Source organism: Tachysurus vachellii, chromosome 7, assembly GCF_030014155.1.
Source record: "Tachysurus vachellii isolate PV-2020 chromosome 7, HZAU_Pvac_v1, whole genome shotgun sequence".
NCBI classification, from domain to species: domain Eukaryota; kingdom Metazoa; phylum Chordata; class Actinopteri; order Siluriformes; family Bagridae; genus Tachysurus; species Tachysurus vachellii.
The window spans coordinates 14,310,654-14,333,621 of record NC_083466.1 but is presented as its reverse complement, the minus strand read 5'-3'; the positions used below and the strand labels follow the sequence as shown (position 1 = coordinate 14,333,621).

General features: G+C 36.9%; 2 protein-coding genes across 10 annotated transcripts in view; one reads left to right on the top strand and one right to left on the bottom strand.

Moving 5' to 3' along the window:
• The window catches only part of dysf (dysferlin, limb girdle muscular dystrophy 2B (autosomal recessive)), a 76,327-nt gene extending 64,439 nt beyond the window's left edge, over positions 1-11,888 (bottom strand). For 3 of the 9 annotated variants that reach the window (XM_060874508.1, XM_060874507.1, XM_060874511.1), the window contains exons 1-6: positions 9,362-9,715; positions 5,956-6,011; positions 5,663-5,754; positions 3,936-4,041; positions 1,182-1,296; positions 853-1,070 (exon numbers count right to left, since the gene is read on the bottom strand). In XM_060874508.1, the coding sequence (XP_060730491.1) occupies positions 853-1,070; positions 1,182-1,296; positions 3,936-4,041; positions 5,663-5,754; positions 5,956-6,011; positions 9,362-9,455 (681 nt within the window). In that variant the 5' untranslated portion in view covers positions 9,456-9,715. Of the gene's footprint in view, positions 1-852; positions 1,071-1,181; positions 1,297-3,935; positions 4,042-5,662; positions 5,755-5,955; positions 6,012-9,361; positions 9,717-11,521 lie in introns of those variants that run through there. The other 6 variants (XM_060874510.1, XM_060874512.1, XM_060874506.1 and 3 more) reach the window with 5 other exon arrangements.
• A 7,072-nt stretch (positions 11,889-18,960) lies between these two features.
• LOC132847958 (E3 ubiquitin/ISG15 ligase TRIM25-like) lies at positions 18,961-22,656 on the top strand. The gene is made up of 5 exons (XM_060873464.1): positions 18,961-19,951; positions 20,405-20,500; positions 20,600-20,833; positions 20,945-21,092; positions 21,217-22,656. The coding sequence occupies exons 1-5, from the start codon at positions 19,364-19,366 to the stop codon at positions 21,900-21,902; spliced, it is 1,752 nt and encodes a 583-aa protein (XP_060729447.1). The 5' UTR covers positions 18,961-19,363; the 3' UTR covers positions 21,903-22,656.
• Positions 22,657-22,968: the final 312 nt, after the last annotated feature.

The following is a 22,968-nucleotide window of genomic DNA, read 5'->3' as shown; positions in this document are numbered from 1 at the left end:
GAGGTTTCAGATGTATTTCCAGCACAAATCCTAGTGTCATTGTGGAAATATCTGACTGATGTTGCCACTTGAGGGCACTGTATCTGACCAGTGCTTAAACACCCACAACCTACACTCGCTATTCACGTATTCAAGCTCTTATCTAATCAGCCAATCGGTTGGCAAATCAACAATCATCTGCTCCCTTGTCCAAGTCTTCCACTGTCTAGTTTGTTTGAGCCTGTGCCCATAATTTCCTCAGATTCTTGTACTAGGCCGACAGGACGTTAACCTGATGTGGTGTTCAACTGCTGTTTACCTCAAGGTTGGATGTTGTGTGCATTCTGAAATGCCTTTCTGCTCACCATGGTTGTAAGTAATGATTTGATATATACATCTGTCAATAACCATCCAAGGTTATAAATGTTTTTTGTTTTTCATACCATTCTGTGTAAACTTTAGAGACATTGTACGTGAAAATTGTAGGATATCAGCTGTTTCTGAAATACGCAAACCAGCCTATTAAAATCAAACTGATTAGATTACTGCATGAATGTTCAGGTGTATACTGTAGGTAAATAGATAATGAGCGTATATTTAAGATTAACAGACACTTAATGTAATTACAGAAATCATATAGAGGCTAATCTGATATTAGATTATAGAATCCACCATACTGAAAATGAGACCTAATGTATAATTAATAAAATATTAAAATTATAATTATAAAAGCCAAAAAAAGAAAAGAATATTAAGGTATCATGTTATAACATGACCATTCAGATGATAGCTGCTACTATTTTGTAATGGTGTGTTTAAATACCCATGATCCATACAATGTGAATTTTTGGAATCATATCAACAAATACACACCTGGAGATCCTGGGGTTTGTTTGAAAGCGGGGCTTTGTTGCTTTGCTGTTTCTTTTTCTTCATGCCATGTGTAAATATTGGAGGAGCTTTTTTTGGTGGTGTATGAGGGGCCCCAATGTCCTGGCCTTGTGGTCCTGGAACAGGTTCCGGCTCCTCTGCAACCTCTACCATGAGCATGCTCTCTGTGTCGTCGTCTCCCATAGTGTCCAACGAGAACACTGAATCCATAAGAAGCATTATGCACTAAAGTAACTAACCCTTAAATTGAATTATGAATTAATAATGTGTGGGTGTGCATGTGTGCATGCGTGTGTGTGTGCAGTCTTTACCTGTGACAGTGTCCAGCTCTACAGTATTGTGTGGAGTTTCTGGCTGTGGTGGGGGCAGAAAGATTGGAGCCATGCCTGGCGGAGGGATGTAGGAAACCTGCAGAGTCACTGTGGCCTGATAGGACACAGTCAGTATAACAGGCTATAATTAGATTGTGTTGCTCAGAATCTATGTGCAGTTAAAACATTCATTTATACTCTCTCTCATTTTCTACCGCTTATCCGAACTACCTCGGGTCACGGGGAGCCTGTGCCTATCTCAGGCGTCATCGGGCATCAAGGCAGGATACACCCTGGACGGAGTGCCAACCCATCGCAGGGCACACACACACTCTCAATCACTCACGCAATCACACACTACGGACAATTTTCCAGAGATGCCAATCAACCTACCATGCATGTCTTTGGACCGGGGGAGGAAACCGGAGTACCCGGAGGAAACCCCCGAGGCACGGGGAGAACATGCAAACTCCACACACACAAGGTGGAGGCGGGAATCGAACCCCCAACCCTGGAGGTGTGAGGCGAACGTGCTAACCACTAAGCCACCGTGCCCCCCCTTCATTTATACTTCTTATTTAAAAAATGTTGTGCTTTAAATATCACCCGACCATATTTTCTGTGTACTAAAATTGAGCTATTTTCTTGTACTGACTGACAAAGATTTAAAACATTAACTCACAACTAAATGTACACTGTAACTCTGGTGCTACATATAACTTTGTGACAGTGGAAGCAGAGAGAGACAACTTAAGTATGTCAGTACTGGATCAGTTTCAGCTGTCAATCTGATATCAGTATTGAAAATGTTGATGAATAATGAAAATGAAAAAAGTGGGATCATTATAAAATAAAAGTTCCTCATACATAAACCAAAACAAAAAAAAACATGCCAAATATACCATACAATGCATGGCTAAAAGTATATAGATTGTATATAGAGTATATAGACCTTCAGACACATATCAGATTCTTCACCAAACTGCTACTACAGAACTGGAAATAGGATTACAATTTTCCGTCACTAAAACTTAGATGCACTTCTAATAGAATTACAACTTTATTGAGTGCAGAAATTCACTAGCTACTGGTCTTCAGTTCAGTTTTTTCCAAGCACACTTGATTCTCTTTACTCTGCAATAAGATATCAAATCAGATACTGTATTATATTAAAATATGCAGAGGGTTATTAAAGTAGCCTTTATAACTGAAAAATCTTTCACTGGTTTCACTAAAATTTAGTACACATATATAACATATAATTAATTACACTGGCAAAGTTCTCATGTACATATGAATATCTTATCCATAGTACTGAGCACATTCTGGTGCTATGTGCTACTTATATTATTAAACCAAGATCTTTTGCTAAACAAATTTGCTACCCAGGCTTCTGATGGGTGAACAAAATACACTTATTAAAATTATTAAACTGTTACATGTAAGGTTTCTGTTTTTATTATGGGAAGGTCAAAAAGCAGGGAGATAAAACTGTTTTTAAACACAAATACCTGGCCAAACCTTCCTTAAGTTATTTCCTATGACTGTGCTATTCCAGAGAACACGGATACAAAACAGCTTAGAGGGACAACCCCACCTTCTCCTGTCCATCCATTTCCATCCAGGGGTAAGACATACACACACAGGCACACACACACAATGACAGGAAGCAAGGCTTAGATGCCAGGAGCTCACATTTGGACAGGGTGTGTGACAGAGGCCAGTATTTAATGTCGTCAGGCTGTAGGGTTGGAAATGGAAAACACTGCTGACGTCTAAAGGCGACCCGCATCAATAAGGAAATTGAGAGGTCCAAACAATACTTATAGGTCCCTAGCAGCCTTCAGGAAAAAATGTGTTTTAGTTTTAAGACAGGCTGGCATGTGTGTACAAGTGTGCATGCTTGTTTGCCCCATCAAATTCACTTTGACCTGAAGGTGGGGCTGAGGGAAAAAATTATCCAGTTTCATAATATATACAAGTAGCTGCTTAAATCCAAAGCTGGGGGTTTCTTGTCACTGAATTAGGAGGAAAATGTACGCTTGAAATCTCTTCTAATGAGTGTACTGTGGATTTCATTACTGTCAGCTGGTAGTGACCAAAATCACAGTCAGTGTTCTCCTGCATTTCTCCCATAATAAAAATACATATTAACCCATTTTACAGTTTACTGTCAGATTTAAAATTAATCACATTTCCATGTTTGTGTTTGTTTTAATAAGGCCTTAATTGTCATTTTCATACTTAACAAATCCAAAAATGAGAGTGAAATAGTGAAAACATTAATGTAAAGAAAGGAAAAAATGAGTCATTAATTGTTCAAATGTTAATGAAATAACACATGCAGTAGCTACAGTTACAGAACATTGCTGAACTAATCCCAGCTCTCTAAAATTCATTAAACATGGTGTAACTTCATTAACCATTGCAAATATGTTAATTATGCAGTTTATGAATGCAATTGGTTAAGATGTTCAGTGTAATTGGTTGTAAATGTAACCAATCTTTTATTAATAAGTATTAATAAGATAGATTTTTACTGTGAGTTTATTATTTAGTGTTTTTCATAAATTATGTCATTAAAATGCCACATACTCCAGTTTGCACTTGGAAAATTGCTAGATCTAATTTCTAGATCTTAGGGATGGCAAGTAGGCATCAGAGGCTGTTAGAAGAGATGCCATAAACTTAGCGCTAGGAGTTAAAAAGAGTCTAGAGAGATAAAGAATAAGAAAGAAAACTGAAGCATCCTACCCCAGTATTATTCCTCTTGGCGTCCACTAAGGATACAGTGAAGGTAGCTGCTAGGTTTGGGGAGTTGAGTACATCTCTTAAAGACACCCGACATTCTCCCAGAAACCTGCAGAATACACACAAAGCAAAATGTTTATATGTATTGTTTAGAATATACAACATCTAATCAGACACTTTGTGGCAGGTGGAGTTACTGTGGCTTAACAGTCTTGTATTCCTACTAACATATCAGCACAGAAATTTCACCACCAACACTGGCTTCTGTCATTTCTTTCTGGATATGTATCTCTGTATATCTTTCTGTAAATAAATATGTATCAAATGCTTTTCAGGTTCATGTGGTTACAGAAACTCATGCAAAAGACAAGCTTGAGTTGTTTTCTTTCTTTCTTTGACTTTTATTAAGTTACATGTCATTCTAAAACCTATTTTAAGGAGGATTATATTCCTGGCTGTGATGATAAGACACAGCATACAGCAACGAGTCACATCCTGTGGGCATTCCCTTCCATTTATTCCACTCATCCTTCCTCTTGCATGACTCCTTAATTAAAACACACCAATGGACATCCTGAATGACCCTAAACCTGGCACAAAATGACCACTCCCTAAACCATGAGGTGCCTTTCATTATTATAAAAGATGTTGTGTAAAGAACTCATACTTTAGTAATTAAAGGCTGCAAACCAAAGCTCACCATCAGCTAGCATGCCAGCTTCATTAGTCAGTAATGTATTGAGCCTTCATGGAGACAAACGTTTATTCTTCATGCAAACAATGCAATAGTTGTTGGAAAATGAACAAAAACATTCACATAGACAAGTAGATACAATTGGTGAAATTTAAATCATTATTATTGATAGTCTCACCCTCAGCATTGGCCCTTGCATAGGGTGGCATCTTGTCAGAGAAGGAAAAGGCACATTGTGTTTTACAGAAATGCTATAAAAATCCATACTACATGGATTGTATGTCTGTTTTTATATTTGTTATTTGACAATGCATTCCTACTGACCTACAGTATGGGCAAGCCTGCAAGTCAACATAAAAGTTGTTAAGAATAAGATATTTGCTACATGCTATCAATATATTCATGTCCTTTAAAATTGGCAGGGATTAATTCACATCCATGATTTGAAAACGTTTTAGGCATCCAGTACATAAACAATTTCCTGCATGTCAGTAGGCTTGTGTTCAGTCTACTCTGTGTATGCATAAAGAATGAATTGCCATTTAAAAAAAAAAGTCATGTATATATAAAATGCCCCACACCAACTAATGCAAAGACTTGTTTACATTCTCATAGTCTCCCTGTGATACTGGTTCACTGTAAAGGTACAATGCAACGGGTGAAAATTAGCTTTGGGTATGATCAGGACGTTTGGCACATTTACTAATGTTTATTGTGCACATTCCCCAGCACTCCAAACACAGTTATGTGATGATCTCTGAGTTTATGTTTTCATTGAGCACCCATGCAACAGAAAGAAGGAGAAGAATGATAGCCTTGAAGAGGTGAATTGCTAACATCCAGAACTCAAATTATATGATTTGTAGTAGGGTTGTATGAGTATGCAATGCTATTTTCTGAATTTAAAAGGTAGTCTGTTTTCGTATTTGGTACGAAAATCTATAGGGGTGTAGATGAAAGCACAGGTTTAAGGTATAGCATGCAATTTGGGACAAGTCATTATCTTCCAAATGCTGTAGATGTAAAATACACATACCTGTTTCTTCCCATTTTTTCATGGTCCTTAACAACCACATGCAGCTCTGCTGCTGAGTCTAAGGGTATTCCTTTTAGGTCCCATTCAAAACCCTGACATAGTCACAAAACAGAAAGGAAGAAGAGAAAATCATTCTTTGCCAGTAAAAAATGAGGAAAGGTAAAGTTTCACATGTAATTGATGCAGTTTACCTTAACATGTTAAAATGCTTTATTTAATTTTCTACCAAATAATATTCTATTACATTTCATGATACGTTTCATAACAACCATAATAGACAGTGGGTAGCTAACCTCATTCCAGACAGGGTTGACATTGTTTTTAACCACTTTGGTTTTCTTCTTAGACCCTGAAAGGAGAAAAAAGCAAATTGGTAATTGTAGATAGTACTGGCAGATTGGTAACTGCCTCAGAATTAGCTTTAAGCCACATTTGATGTAATAATAATATAGATTCTGTAAGCACTAGTGAGTGTTTTAATTCACATGGGACAATCTGATGATCTGAATCTCATGTTCACATGCTACCATATTATGAATATTACTAGATTTTCATTTTAAAAATACACCACAAAAAAAAAAAAAAATAGGTGTGAGATCCTGTAGCTGTTTGTGCCACCAACTTTTATTATTACTAGATGGGATAAGGATGAAGGGTCAGATTGTTCATATATAATAGAAGGAAACTGATTTCTTAAAATGGGAGGCAAAGGAAGGCTGTGTTCAGTTTTTAAGTGTATACAGGAAGTGGTGTTTCTGTAACTATAAACAGATCTAATCATAGTAAACATTTTTTAAAAATCATAGACATTAATATACATCAAAAAAAGATTGTAAATGAAAAAATAGGCTGATACAAATCCAGTTAAAGAGGCTTGTTTAATTGTAGCTGGTACTAAAGCAGAACCATAACATGGACAAAATGTTCAATGAGAGTAAGAGAGATAACATGCTATTTAAAAGTACAAAGAGAAAAGTGTTTTACGTCAAGAAGTTTTGTCTTATGAAGGATGTAGACATTAAAGCTGCTCATTCTTCATTCTGACTAATTATAATGCCAGTGATAGTTATATAAAGCCAGTCAACAAATCTGTCTAAATAACTATAAATGGATTCAGGAAAGGTCTTTCCTGTAGTGTCATGGATAACAGGCATTAAAATAACTTAACTGGCAGACATGCATCAACTGGTATTTTTAGAAACTAATCTACACTAGCAAATGTGTATCGAAAATAGTAACACAAATTTGAAATATTGTCTCAACAGTTAGACAAGAACAGCTGGTGTCACCAAAGCCCACAGGGTGTTCTGGGCTGGTTCATATCTTAACCCCCAAAAAACGCTCCTGATTCTGAAAATTAAGTGAAAAAAAAATCTGTCCTTCATCTAAACCAGGTTTTGTGGCAAACATGTGACATATCACTTTGTTGCACAGTCAGTAGAAAAGATAATCCTATAAGTATATAGAAGTAACCTTTAATTAAGATATATTAAATCCCTTTATTCTTCACCTCAACATAGTTTAAAAACAAGTTCTATTTTACATCCAGCCTAAGTTTCATGTAACTATCCACTTCACCCACATGCTCCTCTCATAACTTGTTGCTTACTCAGAGCTTCCTCTGTGCAGAATAATTTGCAACCATTATGTCTATAAATGGAGATGGCATTCAATATCATGAGGGTGGAAATGCTTGGTTACATTAAGGTTTCCACGATCTATCTAAGATACAGTCACAAAAACAACTCAGTGCTTTTTTTGATTGTTTAAGCTATCGGCTTCACTGTAATAGTTAATCACCTTAACTGCAAAATTATTATTAACTTTATTAATAATTATTAATTAATTTATTAACATCCTCAAAAAAGACTAATCTTAAGTTACAGTTAACTACAGCAGATCTGCAGAAACTAGTGTATACAATGCAGCATTTACTGTAGATCACATCATATTTCATTCTATATGTGTTGAAACCTGGGAAAAGCCTTCACCATTTCTTGTATACAGTATACAGTTATATGTGAACCAAAATACATTTTGTACATACGACTTAAAGGGAAAAAAATACTTTAAAAAATAAGGCCATGCCTACATTTATAAGTCAATCTATTCATGGAAAAACAGCACAACTAAATTTTAAAATGTTTATGAGTTATCACTGATCACCAGCATCTTCTGCTTCAGTGTGTTTCATCACCTGAGGTAAAAGTGACTCACGGTATTCACATACAAGCCTCATCAACGTCTTTTCACTTAACCGATCTCAGAACTTTATTTGATTTGAAATATTGAAATTGAGTTGAAAGCTGACATCTGATTACAAGCTGCTTATTATTTTTTATGAATGGATTATATCATTCATAAATGAAATGACTGAGTGAGGCAATCACACCTAGTTTAGTTTTGGACATTAACACAAATAATTAACCATCTCCTTAATTACACAACATGAGCTTTGCTCACAGATGCAATGCGAGGTTAGAAAATAACCTAAAAGTAAACATTTGCGTAACATTTTGGTAAAAATATGTTTCTGTTTTCCTAAAGCAGAAATGGCAAAGTACATTACTGGAAGAACAAACAGTATTCAGCCACAACAACATGTATTGTAATTATAATAATTGAAAACTAACTGAAAAACTAAAGCACAATCTGTAATCTATTTTAGCCTGTGGGTCAAAGTTAATGTTACAAGGCTGATTTCCAAATAGCATGAAGAAAAATGACACAATTACACAATCTAGTGTCAAGAGAGCCAGTGAAACAGTGGGTCAACAGACGGGGTAGAGAGCTGTTTCTTGATTTACCCTGCAACCTTCACATTTCAATAAACTCCTACACCCACAGTACAGACTGCAAAGACAAATAAGTAAGTGCAAATGTAAGTGTTGGTCCCGGATTTGCAAAGTGAGATCAGCTATTTGAATTCATGGAGTATGGAAACACCCTGTGCTACACTCTTATGCACACATGTAGGAAGAGGAAATGGAACACAATGACCGGAACTACCAATCATCTTATAGTGCAAAATAAAAGTGGCTAGGTAGTGCCCATGTTACTCATTCATTCCACTGGAATTGAGCCAAGAGACATCTGCATTTTGTTATGGCAGCACATTGTATTGATTTGTATGGCATAATAAGAGGCAGGATGCCATGATATCTCATCAACAGTTACACAGCTGTATCATTTCTGACACCCTAATTCTTCTTGTCTATAGAGAGCTGCCACTGAGTATCATACAGTAAACATCAAGTCATACATATTTCAGATCAGTCATAGAAAATCAATTAGACTGTACCATGAAACTCTTACAACATGCACATGTATTGTATCTGCTGTCAATTCCCTAAATTAGAGATAAATGATTTATTCATCATTCATTCATCTCCAAAAGCCATTTTATTTCAGTAAAGGCTGCAGTGGAGCCAGAGTCTATCCTGAGAACACTAGGGAGGAGGTAGGGATACACCCTAGATTGGACACCAGTCCATTACAGTGCACCATAAACTACATTAAGTGTAGTCAATCCATCAAGCAAAATGTTTTTAAGGAGGTGGGAGGAAACCAGGAGGAAACCTGGAGAACCCCATCAGTGTAAATTCTTCAACCAACAAGCAAATGGAAACACCACCCACAATGCCACCAAGCTGGCCATAAATTCAAATATTCCACCAAGGTCCATTCTAAGCATCTTACCTCTAAATGTAATGCTGGCTAATGGGTCACTTTGCCGCTCGCCTTTCTCCACATTCTTCAGGTGAGTCGCTCTCTGGAGCACACACTTCAACATGCTGCCAGAATAACTCAACTTTCAGGTAGACTGGCAAATACTCCACACATCACAGTAAGCATCCACATGCAGCAAGTAGATAGCTATGTGCACAGTCAATCACTTCTTCTCACAGTGGTGGCCCAGAATATAAACCACTTTAAGTAGAATGAGAATACTTCCCAGTGATCTCGTTCTAACTCCTGTGGCACGATGAAAAAGTCAGTGGGAACTTGCTGAGATGTACATAGACCAGACACCCCACTCCAGTAACCCTGCCCATGGGTTGAGAGGAAATCTTAACATTTCCTGCTGCTTTGTCCTCTGCTCTCTCTCTCTCTCTCTCTCTCTCTCTCTCTCTCTCTCTCTCTCTCTCTCTCTCCCTCTCTCTCGCTCTCTGTCTCCTTCCTCTGTTTTTTCTGGATGGTTGAAGTTGCACAGAGAACTTGCCTGGACTGCTTAATAATAGCAATAATAAACAAAAAGTTCATAAAATAAAATAATCCGAGGTGATTAAATGTGTTACTGTTTATTATTTTAGAATCTCTATAATTTTCTCTAATGATTATTTACACGTTTCATTTCACATAAAATTCATTATGATGATTAAACTGAGATCTGTCAGTATTTGAGAATGGCTTGAGAATGCTGTAAGAATTCAGAGATAACTGTACACCCTGTATTTGTTTACTGTGCGACATGGCCTTTATTGGAGAAGGGATTTGAGCTCTATACTCATAGCCAAAGGTCTTTGTTTATGAAAATTCTTACCTAACAGTGACATTTGGCAGATTGGTAACTGCCTCAGATTTAGCTTTAAGTCATATTTGATCACATAAGAACATCTGAATTATCGGAATTAATTATTTATTAATATATGAGTATGAGGTAAAACTGAAATAAAAAAGCCTTCAATCTATGGATAAGTGGGTAAGTAAATCATAATCATGAATAGAGTGAAACATTCCTATAAATAAAACAAATAAAATGTTCCCTATTTTAAAATAAAATATTCCTTAGATATAAAATAAGATAATTCTTATTTATAATAAGATAAGGAGCTGCAATAAGTTTCTTTCATACATCTACTTTATTACTTAACTAAAAATCCTCTCCCTTTCCTATCTTTTAAACGATATGAATCAGCATTTCTCAATGCTTCAGTTATTGATTCTTGCTCCCTTTAGCCAACGTTAAAGCAGTCATGATTCCATCAGCATACAGTTTCTTATATGTTCCCTACTACTGAATTTATATCAGTAAAAAAATGTAGATCTTAAATACAGAGAAAGGTTAGGCTCAGTTACTGTGTACTAAGATATAGAGGAGGAGGAAATGCATTTTAATGCTCCTTTAAGAACAATGGCTGTTTTCATTAGCAATGTATCTAGAGGTTTTTTCTCTTCAGATCAAGGGTCCAAATGATTATCATACCAGCTAATAGGCTTGGATGAATATAAACACTATTTTATACTTGTTTTGAGATAAGGGTCTTCTCTCTGGCTAAAGAGGGCAATTATTGATGCAAAGCTTTTGCACTGATAAAATCTCTATCGTATTTTACCTGCATATACCTTAACATTATCCAATAATATTTTTCCAAATCTGGAGAATTTAAAATGTGAAAGTAAGACCAATGTTAAACAATCATTGTTGCCTGACATTTCTCTTGTTCAACATGCAGAGTAAATTCTCAGGACTGACAAGGCAGCTAGAGAGGAGTGACTCCCACACAGGCCCCAAACTCTGATGACAGAGAACTCCTTATAAACACAGAGCTACAAAGCCATGCTAAACTAAACAGACACATGCGCACATCCACAATGTAACAAGACTCCTCTGCATGCCCCAGATGCAGAGAGAGAGAGAGAGAGAGAGAGAGAGAGAGAGAGAGAGAGTTTGTTTTTCCAATTATAACCTCAGCTGCTGATGTGTGGACACATGAACACAGTAAGACAGGGACAGGGGACTTTACAGACCCATAAGAAAACAGAATGAATAAAGCAAAATGCTAGAAACTCCCAGCTATTTATCAGCTTATTTATAATTTAATACTGTAGCCCCTTTTCCTAAACCCTCCTGCCTACCTTCATATGTGACACAGCAGTAGGCATCTGTGATGTCCTCATCGTGCGTCAGCACATTCTGGGCACAAAGGATAAACACACGCAGCATGAGGAGACAGCAGCACCAGCCCTGTCCACATTCACCACCCCACGCTAGTCAAACACACCCCAGAGGCAAGGACACAATGCGCCTGAATACAGAGCAGTCCGGATGATTCCTTAGGCAGCAAGAGTAGAGAGGAGGAGAGAGGAAGATTGAGGGAAAGAAAAACAGAAGGTGAGAGAGAAGAGAGGAGTCAGTGACTGTCTAGGTCTGGGATACCAGCCTACTGCTGCCAGTACACACACACATACACACACACAAACTCACACATACACAGTCAGAGAGGGAGAGCCTGACTCATGCATACACACATCTTCTCTCTCACACACACACACTGACCCATCAATCATAGACAGTATTCTCCTTAAAGGCATAGAACACTTTTCACACAGTCTATTTAATGTCACAAAAAAAATGTAAGAATAAAGTAATGAAAATAAAATCACATATATTGATATATACTTATATGCAGTGGATATAAAAAGTTTACATACCCCTGTTAAAATTGCAGGATTTTGTGATGTAAAAATGAAACAAAGATAGAACAGTAACTAACAAAATGTAATAAATAGAAACTTTCAGAGGAAAAGAAAAAGAAAAACATAAAATGACCTGTCTGTATAATTAGGTGACTATGTGACCCAGAATGAATCAGACTCACATATTCATCACAGGTCTTGGTTTTCTTGGATGACCAGAGCGAACACCTTTCTAACCAAAAAAGAAAGACTTCCAATCCCACATAAATCACCTCAAATTACCTGAATAAACTTTTAAGCATAATACTAGAAGATATATTTAAAAACAAGACACCAATTTAGATAAGTCTAAGATTTATTTTCTGCAGAAATTATTGCTTTGTGTTTAAATGTCTCCTTGTTAATTTCTGTTTTTTTCACCTGAGCTCTGTCAATGTCTGCTATCAGTCACCCGCTGACGTTGTTAAATACCTTTCTTTGCAAAGCTTATGTATGTTATCAAGAAGCCATTAATCATCTTGCTGCTAGACTGAAGTAAGACTTATTTACTAGTTCATTACATTCAAATATCTGATCCAATTTGCACGTTTTCACACATAGTGAGTATTAAAGTGGCCCATGTACATACTCATATATCTCATTTCTGATATTAAAAATATCACATAGGCTGTAGTAAGTTTTAGGACAAGCAAAGCACATTAAGCACAAGCTACAATCATTTAATCACAAAAATCTGTACCTTTGGACCCTGTTTTGTTGTGCACGTGTTCTTGAATTTCTTTGTCATGTCATAAAGAATGACTTTGCCTAATAGCTCATATAACAGTAGATACTCAGGGCTTTAAAAGTGTCTAGATTACTACTGTGTAGTTTACTACTGTTTGTACTAGTGGCAATATATTCTTAGAGAAAGAAAGAAAGAAAGAAAGAAAGAAAGAAAGAAAGAAAGAAAGAAAGAAAGAAAGAAAGAAAGAAAGAAAACGTTTTTTTAGTCTCTATCTTCAAAGTAATTCGTGATATCAAACCCATTTCTGTTTGATTTTGAAGGACTTATCTTCAACCCATAAAAATTCTGTGTTTATCCTAAATGTAAAAAATATCTCACTCTGAAAGCCAATAGTGTCCTCAATAATTCTGTATGAGACTTGTGGCAATAAGATTACTTGTTTGTTTCTACTGAAAATGTCCCATAAGTCAATTCCCATTTCTCTTGCGTAATGGAATGTCAGTGTGCTAGTAACAAGGGTTAACTATCAAGCTAGCTCTTATAACTGTCAACATTCTTACAAGTGAGAAACAAACCAAAAAGAGTTTGAGTGATGTTTACAATTAAATTGTTTATTTCACTGTAAATGTACATTTTACAGTGAAAAAAAAAAGATTGTTAAGATAATTTCTTTATTGTTTTATCAAGAAAATACCTATTATAATATACTATTATGAAATTGATTATAGATTCAACCTTCAAAGTGTAAATATGGATAGCAGTGCACACAGAAATATTCCTTAAATGCAAGTCCATTAGAAACTGTGATTTTATGGCTCTGAATAAAGAAAAAGAGGAAAACAAGTTTAAATATAATTCTGATTTCAGGTCTTTGCACAACGCAACAGTAAGTGTGATTTATAAGGTTTGTAAAAGAGTTAAAGCTGTTCTCAACGTTGCTAAGATATACTGTAAGTGCAGAAGAGGATAAATGTGATGACCGTGTAATAAACATATTAATGAACATAAACATTAAGCAATAATGATGAGTTGTAACTTTTTTTTATTATATTCAGCATAGACATGTTATACAGCCATGTTTATAATTATTTAGACATTAACAAAGTTATTGTTAATAACTGACATTGAAATACATTTACATTCTGGTTGCTAACGAAAATTATTATCTTAGTTTAATATCTTAGTGTCTGCCACACTATTAGTTAATTGATCTTTGACTGCTAACATACACCACTCCAACATTTTCCATGACCTGAGCAAAGTAAACCTGACAGTGTAAATAAACCATTGAGAAAATTAGCTCCATGACAACGCTAATAAATCTGGGTGTGGTTTCGGTGTAATGTCATTGTATGGCACAGTGGCACAGCAGGTAATGTTACCACCTCATTGCTCTAGTGTCCTGGGATTGGTCCTGAGATTTGGTTACTGTCTATGTAGAGTCTCACATCTTCTCCACACATCTGACTGTACAGCTTTCCGCTTGGCTCTTTGGTGTGTTAAGAGCCTACCGTTCTGGACTAGGCTGTGGATCCAACAGGTGCTGGACCTGGTAGAATCAGCTACTGAATTAAAGATTAATCCCATTTTATTTGTATAGCACTTTCAACAATAGATTTTGAGACAAACCAGAGCCAGCGGCATTAAGGAATACGCCATGAAGACTCAAATCAGAACCTATCCTCTCCTGAGTGTCAACAGATATAATTCATTACAGTATACAGGTATAGCCAGGCGAGTGGCCACATGCACAGTATAGGATCTGCCTGGTTAAATAACTGGCATGGTCGTTTGTGCAGGTATTCAGGAAGATTGAGACACAAAGGTTCTGGACATTGTGATATGTCGCCAAAGTTTTCGGAGAAGATTTGAGTTGATCACTGTTTGTCTTGCACTGTTTTGTTTTTGTTTCCTCAGCTGGCCAGGCTGATGTGTCCAGCATGCATGGGGTTTATGTTTGTTATGAACAAGACTGAGCAGCTGGGGGTTCTACTTTTTTGTGGGTTTTTTATTTATTACTTCCATGCTCTGCATCGCCAGCCAACTTCTGTTCGTCTCTTGCTTTCCATGCGGGTATGCAGTAAAGGTATTTGTGTGTGTGTGTGTGTGTGTGTGTGTGTGTGTGTGTGTGTGTGTGTGTGTGTGTGTGTGTGTGTGTGTGATTTCACTTGTGTTATTCCTTCCCTTTCAGGGTTGTGTAGATTTGGTTGGTTGCTATTAAAAGCAATAAGGGAGGGTGGGACTGACTCTCTTTTTTCTTTCTTTACATATGAATTAGTTATGCGCTAAATATTATTTTTGTCTTTAGTCTAAATTATTTGTTGGCACATTCTTTGTTGAGTTATTCAATTCAATTCAATTCAATTCAAGTCAATTCAAGTTTATTTGTATAGCGCTTTTTACAATTGAAATTGTCTCAAAGCAGCTTTACAGAACATAAACATAGAACAAAAGGTTAATATAAAGAATAATAGAAAGATTAATAGAATATAAAATTCAAGATTAATATGAGATATATATAGTTGACAATGTGTATGTATTTATCCCCTATGAGCAAGTCTGAGTTGACTCAGGCAGCAGTGGCAAGGAAAAACTCACCTTAGATGGTAAAGGAAGAAACCTTGAGAGGAACCAGACTCAAAGGGGAACCCATCCTCAAATGGGTGACACTGGAGGGTGTGATTATAAATATACAGTCTAACAAATGTTGTATTGATGCAAAAGATCACATGGAGTTCACATCTCCTCTTTAGTATTGCAGAGTCCAACTGGAGCTGGTAGATCTCTAGATGCCTCAGGATTCTCAGAGTCTGCCTCATCTCAGGGAAGACGTTCTGAGCTGGTACAATTTCTGGATGCCTCGAGATAGGTAGAAAGAGAGAAGCAGTGGAGAGGAATTAACATATCTGCTGTTCATAATATTTGCAAGTCTGACGTAATAGTGCACAATATTATGGGATGTATTATGTGTACACCTGACTAAAGAGATGAGTTTTTAATCTACATTTAAACTGGGAAAGTGTGGCTGAGCACCGAACACTATCAGGAAGACTATTCCAAAGTTTGGGAGCTAAATGAGAAAACACTCTACCACCTTTAGTAGAATTAGATATTCCGGGAACTACCAGAAATCCTGAATTTTGTGATCTCAGAGAGCGTGAAGGATTGTAACGTGTTAGAAGATTAGTTGGATACATGGGAGCTAAACCATTAAGAGCCTTGTACGTAAGTAGCAGCAGTTTGTAATCAATTCTAAACGTAACAGGTAGCCAGTGAAGCAATGATAAAATTGGGGTTATATGATCATACTTTCTTGTCCTAGTGAGAACTCTGGCAGCTGCATTTTGGACTAACTGTAGCCTACTTATTAAAGATGCATGACAATCTATTTATTAAAGATGCATGACAATCACCTTAGTAATGCATTACAATAGTCCAGTCTAGAGGTCATGAATGTATGAACTAGCTTCTGAGCATCAGATACAGACAGGATGTTTCTCAGCTTGGCAATATTTCTAAGGTGGAAGAAGGCTGTTTTTGTAGTATGGGCGATATGATTTTCAAAAGACAAGCTGCTGTCTAATATAACACCCGTGTCTTTCACTGTCGAGCTACTAGTAATAGTACATCCCTCTAAATTGAAGCTGAATTGTGAGAGTTTCTGTGTACTGGTTTTTGGACCAATAAGTAGTATTTCTGTCTTATCAGAGTTTAACAACAGAAAATTACAGCTCATCCAATCATTTATCTCTCTAACGCACTCAGTTAATTTGGACAATTTAGCTATTTCATCTGGTTTTGATGAGATATATAACTGTGTATCGTCAGCATAACAGTGGAAACTAATCCCATGTTTTCTAATAATGTTCCCTAATGGAAGCATGTATATCGAGAAAAGCAGAGGTCCTAGGACTGATCCTTGAGGGTCCCCATAATTAACTGGCAATAAACTGGAGGATTCACCATTTAATTCTACAAAATGGTATCGATCAGACAGTTGGGATCTAAACCAACTTAAAGCCTGTCCATGAATACCTGTGTAATTTTATAAGCAATCTAGGAGAATGTTTACATTTACATTTACATTTACAGCATTTGGCAGACGCCCTTATCCAGAGCGACGTACATAAGTGCTTAAATCTCTAACATTGAATACATTAATGCTGGATCACTAAGTTACATACTTAAGATACCATGAGTTTTAAAACATTTGTTCAAAGTTACAATGAAAGTGTCAAAGGTGTGTTTTTTTTTTTTTTTGTTTTTTTTTTTAAATGCAAAAGATAATGAAAGAAGTGCTAGTTGAAGTGTTTCCTGAATAAGTAGGTCTTCAACCGCCGCTTGAAAATAGCCAGTGACTCAGCTGTCCGGACCTCTAGGGGAAGTTCGTTCCACCACCTTGGTGCCAGTACAGAGAAGAGTCTTGTAGTATACTTGCCTCTTACCCTGAGAGATGGTGGAACCAGTCGAGCAGTGCTGGTAGATCGGAGGGTGCGGGGTGCAGTGCGAGGAGTGATGAGGGCTTTGAGGTAAGAGGGAGCTGGTCCATTTTTGGCTTTGTAGGCCAGCATCAGTGTTTTGAATCTGATGCGTGCAGCTACCGGAAGCCAGTGGAGGGATCGCAGCAGCGGGGTGGTATGAGAGAACTTTGGCAGGTTGAAAACAAGCCGGGCAGCTGCATTTTGGATCATTTGCAGAGTTGTGATCTATAGTGTCGAATGCAGCACTAAGGTCAAGTAGAACTAATAGAGACATACAGTCTTGGTCCGTTAATAATATTAAGAAGAGGTTCACCAGCTTTATGTAACACTTCTTTCAGTAATTTGGTTGGAATGGGGTCTAGAGAAAAAGTTGTTGGTTTAGCTGTAGTAATAAGCTTATCTAACTCTTCCTGTCCTGTACTTGTAAAGCGCTGTAGTTTTGAGGTGCTCTCATATGTTGAACATCAACGATTTTGTTTCTGATGCTTTCAATTTTATCAATGAAGAATCTCATAAAGTCCTCACTACTGAACTGTGATGGAATAGTGTGTTCAGATTTCTGTTTTTTTGTTTTTTTTGTTAATCTAGCAACTGAGCTAAATAAAAACCTGGGATTGTTCTGGTTATTTTCTATGAGTGTGCTCAGGTGCTCAGCCCTAGCAGTTATTAGAGCCTGTCTATAGCCTGTCTATAGCTCATGTCATAAGCTTATTAAATGATGGTCTGTCTCACTTTCAATTGTAAGAGGGTGGCATAGTGGCAAGTAGACAAGTAAAAGCAAACAGTACTGTGTGCTGTGTGTTGAGTGGATGCACATTTTGAGCATCAGGATATTTACAAACTACAGCATCAGTACACTACAGAGCACTCATATTATTTTATATTGTATACTACCTTTGATTTATTAATAACTTAAATAAACTAAATGAATATCCTGTTAAAATAAATGCATACACCGAGATTATATTTGATATATTTCTTCCAGTACAGAATGTTAAGGGGTGATTAGTTTGTTTAACCTATATAAGACTCCATAGGTGAATTTCCTGTTATGTAAAGGAACATTACAGGAATATTCCCAGAACGCTAGTATCAAAATATAAAAGGCCACCTTTGGCTAACGTTTTTTACTAGTTGTCATATAACCAAAAGAGAATAATTTTTGTTTGTAGACGTTTTAAATGTCCCCTTGACAGGGCTGACACTGTTGTTTGAAATTCAACCTTATAAAATGGTTCCCTGCAAAATAGTCAATTGTTACTAAAAGCTAATGGTTTGTTTTTTGAAGAAGTTACTGCGTTACTACCCAGGCGGAGCCAGCAGGGGGCGCTGCGGTGTTTGTTTGCAGGTGATGAGCCGAAATCGGTGACCCAGAAAAGTCTCTGACTAGAGGTCTTTGTTAAGTAAATTGTTACGCGGGAACGCGCCTTATCGGGAGCGCGCAGCAACAGGTTTATATAGACCAAAAAGCAGCTTTTATATGTTTTCTGTTTGTGTTTTATGATTTTGCTTGTTAATAAACTATGTGTAGTCCAACCCGATGCTCCTGTGTGTTTATTGGAAATTATGATTTAAATGTGTGTGTGTGTGTGTGTGTGTGTGTGTGTGTGTGTGTGTGTGTGTGTGTGTGTGTGTGTGTGTGTGTGTTTTCATTGTTGTTTATGTATAGAATATAATATATAAGAAAAACTATTGGTACATTAGTTTAAATAATTAATAGTTTGGATATAAAGTAAATATGGTGTGTATAAATGTCTGATGTAAACATTCACAGAGATACAACAGGGTCACGTGAACATTTCCTTTAGGACAGGTAGTGAGTTAAGCAGGTGATTAGTGGGCGGGGCTTAGCTGTTAAAAACGACACAGGACCTACACTGAAACGCGATAATATCGACGATTCTTGTGATTCAGTGTGAATGGGAGGCTTTAACTGAACGGGAAAACAGTTAAATGTAGATGAAAGAAATTAGAGAATGTAAATATAATTGAATTATTTCCTTAGTTTAAGCTAAACCACTACACATTTAGGACAAGAGCACACTATTGGGCCCATTTCATTTTCTATTAGCAATGGCTGCTTTCAACACCTTTCTAATTGAAGAGCAGTTGCAGTGTTCTGTCTGTCTGGACATATTCACTAAGCCTGTTTCTACACCATGTGGACACAACTTCTGCATGGTTTGTCTCAACAAATACTGGGACAACAGTCAAAGGTGCACCTGTCCATTGTGTAAGAAAGAATACAGCAAAAGGCCACAACTTTGTGTTAATACGTTCGTATCTAATCTGGCCGCTGAGTTTAAAGAGTCATTAAAGGTAAAATCTAGCAGTCACACAAAGGAACCTCCTGCTGCACAGGGACATGTGCCATGTGATGTCTGTACTGACCAAACCCAGATGGCTTTAACGTCCTGTCTGGATTGTGGTATGTCATTCTGTGCTACACATCTGGAGCATCATAAAATTTCTGTGAAACTTAAGCAACATAAATTAATTGATGCTGTAAAGAACCTGGAGATCTACATATGCCAGAGGCACCAGAGACCTCTGGAGTTGTTCTGTAGGGATGATGAGAAGTGTGTGTGTCTGTTCTGCACTGAGGGAGAACATAAGAGCCACAACACCATTTCTTTAGTGGAGGAGAGTGCAGAGAAAAAGGTGAGAATATATAAACACAATTTTAAATACAGGATTTACACTCACCATCCACTTTATTAGGAGCATCTGTACATCACGTTGCAGCAAGGTAAAAATAACACTTTGTGTGTTGACATCATGGAGATTTTTCATTTCAATTTTTATATGAACATTAACTGAAGCTCTTAACCTGTAACTGCATGACTTTAGGCAGTAAGCTGCTGCCACATTATTAAATAATATAGATAACAGAGTGAATGTTCCTAATAAACTGGATGGTGATCATATATATAGAACACTTGAAGTAGCTTGTTGATATCAGGTTATTAGGATTATTCTGTGCTACAATAACGTGTAAAACTCCATTGGCACCTGGAGTGTATTAACATTCAAATGAAAGGAAATCATGTGTGATGGTAACATGAGGATTTTTCATTCCATCAATTATTTATGAGTATTTTCTTCCATCCACAGATTAAGTTGCAGAAAACACAGGCAGAGGTTCAGGTGATGATACAAGACAGACTAAAAAAGATTGACGAAATAAACCACTCTTTAGACCTCAAAAAAGTGAGTGTTAAATAAAAATCAACTGCTGAACACACCTCATTTTCTTCTAATATAATATAAAAGAAGAAAATGATGATAATTTTGCAATTATATCTTTAGAAAAATATAGATGAGGAGAAAGAGGACAGCACTGACCTCTTCAGGTGTCTCATGAGCTCCAGCAAAAGAATGCAGGCTGATCTGCTTATGGTGTTGGAGAAGAAACAGAAAGGGTTAGAAAGCCAAGCTGAAGAGCTTGTTCAGCGACTAAAACAGGAAATTACTGAGTTGAAAAGAAGTGACACTGAACTGGAGGAGCTCTTAGATTCTGAAGACCACCTTCACTTCCTCCAGGTTAGTGTCTGCTCAGAGAGCACGCAGCACATCCCATGAACAGCACTCTGGATTATGAAGGATTACTCTATTATATTTATAATATAATATTATATTTTTTTATTTCTGTAGGCTTGCTTAACAATGTCCACCCCTTCATATACCAATAACCTGGATAAAATGAAAATTAACAGCAGTCTGATTGTGGAGGATATGATGAAAGATTTGCTTGATCTTCAACAATCTGTCAGTAGTACAGCTATGAAGATGTCTGAGCTAAGTTAGTTATATTGTAGTGTATTTTTCTATTTTAATGTGCTTTGAAAGATAAATTTTGTCCGTATAATTATGTACTTAATGGCTTGTAGTTAAATTTATATTATGTATTTGTTTGTATCCCACAGCAAACCTGGATTATCAAAGAGAAGAGATAAAAAAGCTGTTGAATACTCCATTACAAAAAGGTGACACATGGTACCTTGTTGACAGCAAGTGGTTCAACATGTGGAAGAAATATGTGGGATTTGATAGCAGTAACATGGCCAGTTTGGGAGACCAGATGTTTTACCCTGGACGAATAGATAACTCGCGACTCTTAAAAGATTCACTCTCTATCAGGGGGCATCTACTTGAACATCTGGACTACATCCTTCTGCCTAAAGAGGTATGGGGTAAACTGCTAAGCTGGTATGGACTGTCTGAGCACCAGAAGCCTATTGCACGAAAAGTGGTTGAGGAAGGCTTGTTTGCGAAGTCCTATAAGGTGGAGGTCTTCTTTACTGAACTGATATTATGTGAATTCAGCAACATGGACAAAGGCATAAGTCGGCACTTTAGCAAAGTAGAAACAGTATCGCGTATTGAAAAGGAAATGCGCAAAATCTTCAATATTCCTGATGGGAAGGAAACCAGGTTGTGGAATATGTATTTGAGTAATCTGTTTAAGCCTCTGGACTGCCCTAGCAAAAGCATTCAGGAGGCTGGTCTCTGCCAAAAACAAACAGTTCTTATAGAACAGAGAAATGAAGATGGAACATGGCCACAACCTGCAGATCCTCCACGAATGCTTTATAGGGCATATCAATACTGAAATCCACATATATATATATATATATATATCTCCCATTCCAGGTTGACTTCCCTTTTGCTGTTGCAATAGATTTTGAAGTGTTGATGTGGGGATTAGATAGGCACAGGCTCCCCGTGACCCGAGGTAGTTCAGATAAGCGGTAGAAGATGAATGAATGAATGTGGGGATTTGTGTAGTTGGGTGATGAGGCCTGGGATACAATCAGGGTTCCAGTTCATTCCAAAGGTGTTCAGTAGGGTTGAGGATGGGGGGTCTGTGCAGGACACTCGATCTTCCATTCCTATTTTGGCAAACCATCAGTGTGTCCACAAACCTTTAGCCATATACTGTATATACAACACATAACAAGTATGAAAATATTTGATGCATAGCTTGCATAATTGAGATGATTATCACACTGTTTATTATCATTATTATTTAGCATTTATGTTCTTTGCACTATAGGGGATATATTCTATTGTTACTGAAAATATCATTGGCATCATTAAGGATGCTTACTTATTTGTTAATCAAAGTGACACAATCGTGGATTTTTTGAGCTCTTGTTTTAGAAGGGTTTTAGTATGTGCTAGATACTCACTCTCTGGTTGTTATGTCATGTCATGTGATGCTGAGAGCTGTCTGGATGGGACTCACTAAAGGACCAAATTGGGAGGAAAAAGGTTCAAAGTCACAAAGAAGGTAATAAAAAGTGAAATGATCAAATTGATGCCTTCAGAGTTTGACTAGCTGGAACTGTGTAGATCATTGTTTGCTTTTTTTTTTTTCTTTTTCTTTTTTCAACCATTACAGCTCTCTTACTTGTAGGCATGTAATCTAATTTTATATATATGATATGGGGATATGTGAAATATGTATCACTCTGCTCAGAATAAATATCAATATAAATATGCCACAAGCGGATGACTCAGTCTTTGTAAAAGCAATAAGACTTTGCGTGCCATGTCAAGCCAAGCAGTAACATAGAGTTCAAAGCTCAAGTTCATGAACAGAATTGGACAGGTTCTCTTTATTGATTTCAATTTTTATTCTAACTAGAAATTGTGTGCTTGGTTCTTATCATGAG

Excerpts from the sequence above, each read along its gene's own strand:
- LOC132847958 (XM_060873464.1), top strand. The coding sequence starts at position 19,364 with ATGGCTGCTTTCAACACCTTTCTAATTGAAGAGCAGTTGCAGTGTTCT. Across the intron at positions 19,952-20,404 it reads AGGAGAGTGCAGAGAAAAAG|ATTAAGTTGCAGAAAACACA; the intron begins GTGAGAATATAT and ends TTCCATCCACAG. Across the intron at positions 21,093-21,216 it reads TATGAAGATGTCTGAGCTAA|CAAACCTGGATTATCAAAGA; the intron begins GTTAGTTATATT and ends TGTATCCCACAG.